The following is a 10,506-nucleotide window of genomic DNA, read 5'->3' as shown; positions in this document are numbered from 1 at the left end:
GCGAAGGAGGTGATGGAACCTTACTTTGGACAAATGGAAGTTCTCTCCAAGCAGGAGAAGACGTCACACAGGATTATTCTCTTACTGAGAAAAACTGTTGACTTGAGAAAGAGTGCGTCCTCCGGACCACCATCCCGCCAGAGCCCACTGTGAAAGTCGTCACATAGCCGCAGCCAATCAGTGAGCAGACTGAGGGTGCAACCTCAGGCGCCACCATCATGCCATATCCCACTGTGAAAGTCGTCACATAGCCGCAGCCAATCAGTGAACAGACTGAGGGTGCAACCTCAGGCGCCACCATCCAGCCAGAGCCCACTGTGACAGTCGTCTCAGAGCCGCAGCCAATCAGTGAACAGACCGGCCCCACTCTTAATCCTCGAGAAAACCTCAGTCACAGAGCAGGAGATGGAGACACTGTCTGATTTCATTACTCACAAATATCTTAACAATGGCAGCTTTGAAGACGCCAGGAACACTTTGATAGAACAAACTAGCTCCTCTGTGCTCCACATCTTTGTCGGGTCTGTTGTGGACCAGACATTCAACTGAATGTCGACCACAGGGATCCTGGAGTAGGTGGTTAACAGGCTGGAGGACAGTATGGAAACAACTTTACATCGATGAAGAGGTTCCTGATATTCCTGTTCTGCCTCTCTGAGGTGATCAAGCCCGTGCCTCTTGAGGCGCCCCCCATGATGTGTCGTACCTCCTCAATAAATCAGCTTAGAAATGTATTCATATTATTCAATTAAAGTAATTTTTAACAGTTTTAATTGGGTCAAATCTTCCCAGCATTCAGTTGTCAAAAATGATATTTGATGCCTTCAGTATAGATTTGATGAGTTTTCATGATTTTAAGGACTAAATAGTTCATTGAGAAAAGGTTTAACTAAAAAGAACAAAGAATTCACAGCAAAGTGTGTTGTCAATCCATTATTTGATATTAGTTATTACTGCTATTTTGTGTCCTTGGTTATTTGAAGTATAACAATACAGTATAACAACTACTTCACCAAATGTCTAAGTTTACTTTCTTTCTACCTGTGGTGTCAACACCAGCATGTAGCTCAGACCCTTAGGATGGGGATGACCCTTCTGCGTGAGGTGATATTATCCATCCTTGAAAGCTGCTTAATAAGTTCAACTGCCAATCAGTCTTTCACACGTGTGAGGACGTGAGCCCAGGACATGAATCCTATCAACTCAAGCCCTGCTTTGATGAGATGTTGGAAAGGGTTAGCCTCCTGACGTAAACACAGCGACCACAACAAATGCAAATGTTTACAACCTTCCGAATAAAAACAAGTATATAGATGAAGAAAGAGATGAAGTGAGAGACTATTTTTCAATGTAAATGAAATTTTAATAATATTCTAAACAGCATAAAAAAGGAAATACAAAGATGTATTTACAATGTTGTCAATCATGACACACTCAATCCCACGACTTGTTTAGATGACGCCACACGTATAGTCGCATATCCTTAATCTGATCAGCCATAAGGGAAGCCAGCTATTATTAGATGTTGAGTCTTTACCTTAAGCTGGTACAGACAGTAGGACCTGTCCTGAGTAATAACATCAAACAGATCTTTCTATGAAAAATTTTCAGATGCCCTTTGTGTAGAATCAGCTCAGGACGCCTCCTCTCAAGTGTCCACTGTCGCTCAGCCCGTGCTCGATAAGTTTGATGTCCTCCAAGTCGTCTTTGATGACGCTGATCAAATGACTTAAACCGTCCTGCTGCTGCTTCAAGTGCTGAGAGTGAGAGAAAAGTCAACATTGGTTCAGTTGAGGCCAGAACCTTTTAATAAAGACATTAAAGATGATTGTGGAGTGTGAGGTATGTCACATGATTGGAGCAGCGCAGCTCGAGCTGGCTGCCTGAACTACTGAAATACTGTATCCCATGAGGGGAGAGATGTTTTGCAATGCTTGATGAAAAGAGCTTATTATACTTAAAGTGACATTTTTATTGCCAGTGACTGGAATACATGCCAAGACCTACAACACCAGAACCTCTAATCACACTTAAATCACCCATAGCACAAACTGGATGTCACTTGCACAATGAAGGTAATTAACATTGAAGGAACCGCTGCTCTTTTTAACTTTCAGCAGCTTTCCTTGGAATAATCCTCAGACACTTGATTAATACAGACCATAGACAGGACTAATGGGATGATAAAAAATAATCTCACTTGTTTGATTTCTCTGAGAAGGTCTGCATCAACACTGTAGCGCTCCTCCGATCTCACTGCTCCAAAGTGGTTCTGCATCCGGATTTGCGACATTAATTCATTCAAACGACCCTGGTAGATAAGAAAAAATGAGTACTATGATCTCCAACAGCAGCACAAAGCCCAACAGAAGTGTCCATTCTCAAAATATATTGACACTTTACTGATTGTGTGACTGCAGTATTGTGTACTTAATAATAGCCTGTCAAGAAAAAATAGCCTGATTAATGAATAAAAATGTCAGTACTTGATGCAGAGTGAACTTGAAACTGCTACAGGTTAGAAACACTTGCCTTGAACTGTGTGGGGGCATTGAGTTCAGACTGAATCGTGTCCAGCTGCACCCTGAGATGCTCCTCATCCACTTGGATAGCGTAACCACTTTTTCTCTGAATCTCCTGTTTAATCAGCACCTGCCAAGAAAACAGCAGAGGAGGAGGAAGAGGAGGAGAGATAAATATGTATGAATGATTGAAGCAGTAAAGATAAGGAAGACAGTACCAGGGCCTTCATTCAAACCCTGTGAGGTCATCATGGTAGTCGACACAATTCATTTTACCAATCTTGGAAAAGGAGAGGCAGCAACAGGCAACAAATGTTCACAGAATCAAGTTAGAAAAAGGAGGCGGTTACCTGCAGCACTCTGTGAGAGAGGTCCATCAGTTTCCTCTTGTACTGGGCGATCTTTGCTACTGTGGTGGCCTGGTTCTTCTGGAGATCACTGATGTCATTGGAGATTATCTGTAGGGCCATACATGCATGTGCGTTCATGAGTGAAAAGAGGGAGGACGTTTTCTCACAGATTTTAAATTGTATTCACCGTGTCCAGTGCCTTTTCCACTCAAGATTTACAGAAGTAAGCAGCAGAGTTTTCACTTGACTTACATCCACTCTTGTCTGATGCTGTTTGGTCATCTGGTCCTGGGTCTGCAGTCTGCGAAGGAGCTCCTTAAAACCCACCATAGGAACTGGGATCAACCTGAAGAAAAACAACACAAGACTCTTAGTGATAACATGCGGCTGCAGCTTTTCATTGACTTGATTTCATGGTCTAAGGACCATTGGGCAGGCACCATATAAGAACTAGCAAGGGTGTTAAACACTATTTTATTACCCTAGTCTATATCATATACCTGTTATGAAATTTGGCATTAAGTGGAGTTGACATTGCTTTGAACCATGTTGGGTCAAGCATCGCACCCTGCCAAGTCTTATGATGCAAATTTTGATTTGTGAATACGGGTTATACAAATAAATGAAAAGCAGGGAGAGAGCGGAGGAAGACATGTAGCAAAGTGCTGCATGTCGGAATCAAACCCGGGCCACTGCACAGACGTGAAGCCTCATTGAAATCAGCCCTTAAAGGAAAATTCTAGTGTTTTTAATATGAGTCTTACTCTGATAACTGTGGTCATTCTGACTGTGCATTAAACCAGCGTTCCAATGTCTGATTAAAGCTCCGTTTGGACACTAGTTTGATATATGTTTGGAAATATTTCTGATAATTATACATTTCTTTGGAAGGTTTTAAGATACTGGAACTGCTTGATCTGGTTTCCAGTACGGTGTCTCGCTTAACACATTATATTTTGTAAAGCAGTGCCATAGGACATAAGATTTTGATAAGGTGATTAAAAGATACTCAAAAATCAGTTTTTTGTAACTGTTCTCCCCCTCTACACATTATTCATACACTATGGCCTGAATATATTTTCTTAATTGACTTACTTATCTGGTTCGGGGTTGTCTACCTTGGCCTGCTCCCAAATGATAGGGTCCACTCCTAATAGGAAGAGACAAGATCTTGGTTACAATTCAAGATGAATTAAAATCACAGACCAACATTTTGTTGAAATCAGTGAGAGGACGACAGGAACATGCGTACGAATAACACTCGTACCTGCAGGAGCATTTTGCAGCAGCTGTTTGAGCTGTGCTGGAGACAACTCTGTGCGTGTGATGGACATGGCCACTCCAATCTGTGAGAGCTGGACCTTGACGTTGTTCTGCTCCAAAAAAACGAAGAGTGCGCTGGCGGGGATCCGCTTGGAGGTGCCATTAAGGGAACGCTCCACCACGTAAATGATCACCTCGGTCCTGGGGGACAGGGGACACATCAAAGAAGACCCCTCGTAAATAATGAGTTGATATTAATCCAAATTTGTCTAATATTGTTTCTGAAAAATCGTAGATTAGTAACGTGGAAACCATATGTGTTGAAGCAGTAACGTTTGACATTTTATAAACACCTACTGGTCATTCGGCAGGGCTTTGACACCATCCACATTGACAGTGAGTGTTTGATTGTTTCCCAGCACCTTATGGATAGACTCCACCAGGTGCTGCTGCTGCACTCGTACATCAGCTTCCTTCCTAGCGAGAATCAAAACCACTAAACCATCCTCATCCTTGCTGACTGGGACACAGCTATAGCCCACTGCCTAAGAAACACAAGACACAGACCACTACCATGTTATTCAACCTCAAATGAACCAAAGAACACTTGCAACTTCTCTAGTGAACTACTTCTTTTTACCTTGAACCTGCAGAATGGGTTCTCCTGGGTGAAGTCCACAGGTGGGTTGTTGTTGCTGTAGTAGCCCTTCCCGGTTCCCCAGTAAGCCTGCAGCTGGTTCCATTTGGCCAAGATGGAGTCACGCTCATCTCCCAACAAGGTGGGCGCTGACAGCGCGGTGACCTGCTGGTAAAGCTGAGTGGGCTGAGGCTGACTCTGCTGCTGGCCAAACAAGCCGCCTGATGCAGTGGAAGAGATGTAGAAATATATTATCTGAAACAACATAATGTCTATGTACTATTATTTTTTATTCCTTGATTAATATTTTATTGAATTTATCAAAAATACAATTTTCTCAAGCAAAGGTCAGAAACGTCATCATGTCTAAGATGCATTATAATTCAGTGCCTTATGTTTTGAACTAGCCTGGTTAAATGTCTGTATGAAGTCCAAAACTGACTCAAATAAAATAAAGAAAGTACAATTTGATTATATTTCCACAATGTTTATTATTAATATTCACATTAAACTGGTTGGTACTTTAATAATAATAAAAAAACTACAAATAAACACTATTGTCTTGTTTAAGTAAAATAAGGTTTCCATTTAAAAACAAAAAATAAAGAACTTTTGAAAAAAATGTAAAATAAAGTGCTTAATTCTAGAAGTAAAAAAAAGATTAAGTTTGAGTTTCCCCTTTTCTTCTTTTTTCTTAATATATAACAACATGAACCATATCTTAACAAATAATAACGAAACAGCTTTAACGTTTCTCTTGTACAGTGAGAAAGGTAGACTCTAGTGTGTGCGGCCAGGATTTACTACCGTAAAGATGAAAAAAGCTGCGCATGTTAAAATAAGACTACCGTAAATACAGGAAAAGTTGCCAGATTAAAATAGAATGCTGCGTCAAAATCTTAAAATAGGTCTGAGTCTGTATAGAACAGCGTCTGGGTCCGGATGCGGACCGTGGTCCACCTATTGGTGGCCTATGCTAGATGACTGTGGGCAATTATTTCCACTTCAGCTTGCTCTACTGGTGAATCCATGTTTTGACTAGGCAGGGACACCTTGTTTACGACGCGTTGACGCCATAAAGCAATTCAACGTATTCACGTAATCGATGACATCACCGCGCCGCCCAATAATTATTAGCCTTTGCTTGGATTTAAAATGCGAGATTACATTGGTCAGTAGCATGTTTAAATCATGACACTAAAAGTGGTATTGGGAACTTTGATCTCTTACCTTGCTGCTGCTGGGTTGGCTGGATATTAAAGCCTCCAAACCCTCCAAGACCAGATGTTCCTAAACTCGTCCCAAATCCTGTTGTCCCGGGTGCGGTTGCAGTGCCAAGCCCAGAGGAGAATCCAAAGCCTTTGTTCTGTGTGTTACCAAACAGGCCTCCTAAAAGAGAAATGTGTGCCAGCACAGTGAGAAAACATAATCCACAGTCTACAGAAAGAAGCTGCCGGTTTTGCTGAAGGATCACTGCAAACTGACTCATGTTGTGGTGGAGTGAGTGAGACATCTTGTAGAAGCTTCTATAAATGTTGACATTTAAATAAAAAGCTGAGCATGAGGCAGTAAGCAACATTTTGGGAGAATGGTCAAGAAGACTGAGGGATCAAATATTGCATTCTTTTAATGGTGTCCTATTACCTCTGCCAGAGAGGGTAGCGTTTTCGTCCGTCTGTCTGTCAGCAGGATTACGCAATAACAATAATTTCCATGATTTAACTTTTTCTAGTCTCATTATATCTTAAGGGGTTATGTTGAATTATAGACATATGAAGGAAGCAGACCTGTCGTGTTGGTGGGTGCAGCAAAGCTAAAAGTAGACCCTGGTGCAGCAGCAGTGGTTGCAGTCGCTCCAAAGCCACCGAATGTGCCTGATAAAACAGAGCAGATCAAGCGAAATGAGACAGAAGACGAGACACAAGAACAGGCGAGAGAATGACAGAATGAGATTGCAGACTATTTGGTGTCAGTAGAAGTAGAAAAATAATCATATTTCATTTCATAAAAAGGAGAAGTGAATTTTCTTTCCCTTTGCTACTTTTCTTCTGTCTTATATTTACAGTGAAAATTGAGTGGCTTTCAACAGCAATCAAATGAAATTGGTGCATCATTTAAAATTGTGTCTCTTCATGCAAATGGAAACAACAATGCATCATGTGTGATGAGATAAATCACTGAGTGAGATGACAAATCACTGCACCAGAGACGTGAATATGGATGGAAATGTGTGTTTACAGACACAGACGGTACAGAGTAATCAATCAAAGGTCATCTACCTGTGCTAGCCAGGCTATTACCAAAATTGAATACAGTGCCAGTGGTGGTTGCTGTACCAAAGCACCCCACATTAAAGCTGATTGCTGCCGGGTTGGCATTTAAACCAAACCCCCCAAAACTAAACCCACCAGCCGTGGTGTTTCCAGCTCCCAGCCCCCCAAATCCTGCAACCAGCGCAGGCGGGCAGCAAGAAAGAGAGAATGACATGGAGGAGTAGAGGTCAGGTCATCAGGAATAATAAGGGCTTAGAGACAGTAAACAACAGCTGTTAAGTGCCTTAAAAAAGATACAGCTCAAGAATAATATCAAACCCACATGCTTTATAAATAACTTTATACGGTATCTTACCAGTGTTGGTGGAGCCAAAACCAAATCCGGTGGCTGGTGCAGCAGCAGTGGTTGTGGCTGCCCCAAATCCAGGGGCTGTAAGAGCTTCAGAGAATAAACATTTTCACTTGAGTGCAACAAGTGAACTTTGTTTTGTATTGGCAAGCAAAATAAATGGGCAACATCTGATATGAAAAGCTGTTTCGCTTTGTGGTGTTTCCACTGTGACAGATATTATGCTGTATGGATTTTTTTTCAAAAAATACATTCATGGTCTCACTCTTCTTATCTTCACTAAAAGCCAACTATTGTAGTTGATCAAGTATATATATTCAAGTATCTGTTAAGGCCAAACATTATATTGCAAACCACATTTATGTTCTAAATCTAATATTAATATCTGATTTTACAATTATTGAGAATATGCATTTATTTTTTAATAAAAACAGGACTGATGAGGCTTTGCAGAGATGCCCATTTAAATCTTCAAGATGAAGCCCTTGTTCAGAACTGGTATAAACATCTGTTCTGGGTGATCAGATCATAAGAAGACAGCTTTTATTACATTTGTTCACATCACATTAAAATGTGTCCCGAATGTGTGTCTTGTGGCAACTTGTGATCGGATCTCACATGCTCAATATGCAAATAATTACGTCTGTCATTTGTGTTAACAGAGACAAAATGACGTTGTTTTGTGTCCAATGACAATGTTTCTGTGTGGGTGGACACAAGAAGGAGAGAGAAAGAACGAGGTGGGGCTGAATGAATCTCTGGCAGCTTTGCTATGAAGAAACACTTATGTAAGGAAATCTGTCATTCTATTCTGGCCATAAACAAATGAACGTAAGGAAACTGAGAAGCGTAACATACATTTGATTCATTGTGTAACTGTAGAGGGGCAGAGGACGTCAGCTGAGTAGGTTATCCTTCATATGTGGCCCAGCACGGATTTTGCGTTTACACAGTGAAAAGAGTGAGGCCACATGGGTCCGACACCAGCTCCTAATGTAGTCTGAATGATCAGACCTCAGGACGCATTGAGGACACGGTTGGGTGCAGTCAGACCATAAGTTAGATCTGACCACTTCAGATCAGATTACTCAAGATGGCAACTACACATCTGGTTAACTCCCAGCTGCTACCAATGGTCTTTGACCCAGTGGCTCAGACAGCACCACTGCTATGTCTCTCCAGTGACTTCTGATCGCCATCGCCATGCAGGCCGTGATGACGACGGGTCACAAGGGAGCGGAGGAACCTCTGGCAGTGAGGATCAGGATCAGGGAAGTGGACTTACTGCCAAATCCGGATGAGGCTGTGGTGGTGGTGGCTGAGGGGCCAAAGCCAAACGCTGTGGATGCTGTGGTCTTTGCACCAAATGAACCGAATGAAAACCCGGGGGCGCCTTTGTAGGGAAACAGAGAGTGCTGTGAATGCTGGGATTTCTAGGACAGTACAGCTACAGTGCAGCGTTACACTCATCACTATAAAGCTACAACAATCCTTTGCTTAAATTGATAATTGACATTAGCTTGTTAGCAAGTGACGATAAGTGTTTTTGCTGCTTGTGTTTAATTGTTCGTTGCTGATTGTGAATGTTTCTTGTTTCTCAGGTCTCTTGGAAAAGAGACCATGGTCTCAATGTGACCGCCTGATTAAATAAAGTTTAATTCAACACCTTTTCTAACATTAACATATATTCGTTACCCAGCCTACTTTAAAATGACATTGTCTAACATGTGTGGCCTTCACAAGAACACAGATGATGCTGTGGGTTCTGGATGTTCTGAGACAGTGGAGCTATTGCAGGATTCCCCTCATCAATAACAAACACACAATCACATTGATAAACACTAGCTCGTTAACGAGTGATTGCAAAAAAAAACAGCTAAGCTAACGATGTAAGAATAACAAAAATATTATATGTTAACTAGCTTACTTTAACACAACGAGTTACAACAAGTGAGTCCTTCACAAGAGCACAGATGAGGCTGTGTGTTATACGACTGTAGACCTTCAGTTGATTACTTCTCTCATCTTTTTCAGATCAACCACAAACGTTACGTCACATTGATAAACACAACTCGTAAGCTACTGCTAACCACAACAGCTAACAATGTATGGATAATAATAATAATAAAAGTTAACTGGTCGACTTTAAATTGAGAAGGAGCTACTACGTGTGTGGTTGTAGAGTAACTTGACGTGTCGTCACTTCGCAGCGAGCATTTCCCGTGGAGTTTTTCATTAGCCGGTAGCTGACGCTCATGCTACAGCAGCTCGATGTGAGCTAACGGCTAACTGTTTACATTTACCGTTAATGTAAACATACCGGAGCGGCGCCCCCTTCGCGGTCAAAGCGGAGCTTATCTCCAGCCTCATTGAAATACTCTCAAATGTATTTAAAACCCACTCACTTGCCGCTGTGCTGCCCGCGGCACCGCCAAAATTAAACGCCATGTTGACTGTCACCGGAAGTAGTTCTTCTTCTTCTTCTCTTTCCTCTTGAGTTGGTGCAGTTACCGTTCACTGAATCAGCGACCCCTGTGGTCAGGGTGCGAGAGGTGTCCACAAGCTACTGCAGGGGTCCACCAGGGCTCGCACGCGCCTTTATGTGGCCCTATAAGAAGAAGTTTATGTGAGGGCCCCGCTGCCTGGGCACCACCAATACTGTTGATTATTGTCAAGTTTAAATGACAGCTAAAATAGCAGCTTTGTTGATCTGACCGAGGCAGTGAGAGCTGATTGAAGAATTCAGCATTAGTTGGACAAATAGTTATAAAACATATTTTTGAGTATAGTAACAAATTACATAAAAAGAAAAAACACTTGGATATTTCAAGGCTCCTCGGTGTCCTCTAGTGGCCACAGAGGCACCATGTAGGGGTTGGCTCTGTACTGTAGACTGAGTGTTAAAGGTTCAGTGTGTAAGGTTTAAGTGAAAGGGAATTATTGGCAGGAATTGAATATAAAATAATCATTGTGCGGGTTCCACTATGTTGTGATCATCTAATTGTACGAATTGTTGTTTCTTTACCCGAGGATTGGCTCTCTATATTTAAATACTTTATAGTTAAATATTTGTATTTGTTTTTAAATGAAACTGTCCTATAAATGAGGCTTT

General features: G+C 41.7%; 1 protein-coding gene across 5 annotated transcripts; it reads right to left on the bottom strand.

Annotated features, from left to right (window-relative positions):
- Positions 1 to 1,339: 1,339 nt before the first annotated feature.
- Positions 1,340 to 9,909, bottom strand: nup54 (nucleoporin 54). Of its 5 annotated transcripts, XM_053411637.1 has the most exons (15): positions 9,800 to 9,909; positions 8,680 to 8,787; positions 7,401 to 7,484; positions 7,181 to 7,216; positions 6,560 to 6,646; positions 6,003 to 6,161; positions 4,776 to 4,993; positions 4,493 to 4,680; positions 4,140 to 4,336; positions 3,968 to 4,022; positions 3,125 to 3,218; positions 2,873 to 2,980; positions 2,533 to 2,652; positions 2,201 to 2,311; positions 1,340 to 1,757 (listed from the first exon to the last, which is right to left on the bottom strand). In XM_053411637.1, exons 1-15 carry the CDS (start codon positions 9,840 to 9,842, stop codon positions 1,629 to 1,631), a joined length of 1,737 nt encoding a protein of 578 aa, XP_053267612.1. In that variant the 5' UTR covers positions 9,843 to 9,909; the 3' UTR covers positions 1,340 to 1,628. The 5 variants fall into 5 exon arrangements, with proteins under 5 accessions (XP_053267612.1, XP_053267608.1, XP_053267609.1 ...); XM_053411633.1 differs by lacking the exon at positions 7,181 to 7,216; XM_053411634.1 differs by lacking the exons at positions 6,560 to 6,646; positions 7,181 to 7,216.
- Between the last annotated feature and the right edge of the window lie 597 nt (positions 9,910 to 10,506).

Source organism: Pleuronectes platessa, chromosome 19 (assembly GCF_947347685.1).
Source record: "Pleuronectes platessa chromosome 19, fPlePla1.1, whole genome shotgun sequence".
NCBI classification, from domain to species: Eukaryota; Metazoa; Chordata; class Actinopteri; order Pleuronectiformes; family Pleuronectidae; genus Pleuronectes; species Pleuronectes platessa.
This window is presented reverse-complemented; position numbering and strand designations above follow the sequence as displayed.

What these genes read in the sequence shown, in the direction of transcription:
- nup54 (XM_053411637.1), bottom strand. Translation starts at nt 9,842, where the DNA reads ATGGCGTTTAATTTTGGCGGTGCCGCGGGCAGCACAGCGGCAA. An exon ending in AGCCTCATCCGGATTTGGCA is followed by an intron (nt 7,485 to 8,679) that starts GTAAGTCCACTT and finishes TATTCTCTGAAG; the next exon opens with CTCTTACAGCCCCTGGATTT. An exon ending in ACCCATTCTGCAGGTTCAAG is followed by an intron (nt 4,681 to 4,775) that starts GTAAAAAGAAGT and finishes TGTGTTTCTTAG; the next exon opens with GCAGTGGGCTATAGCTGTGT.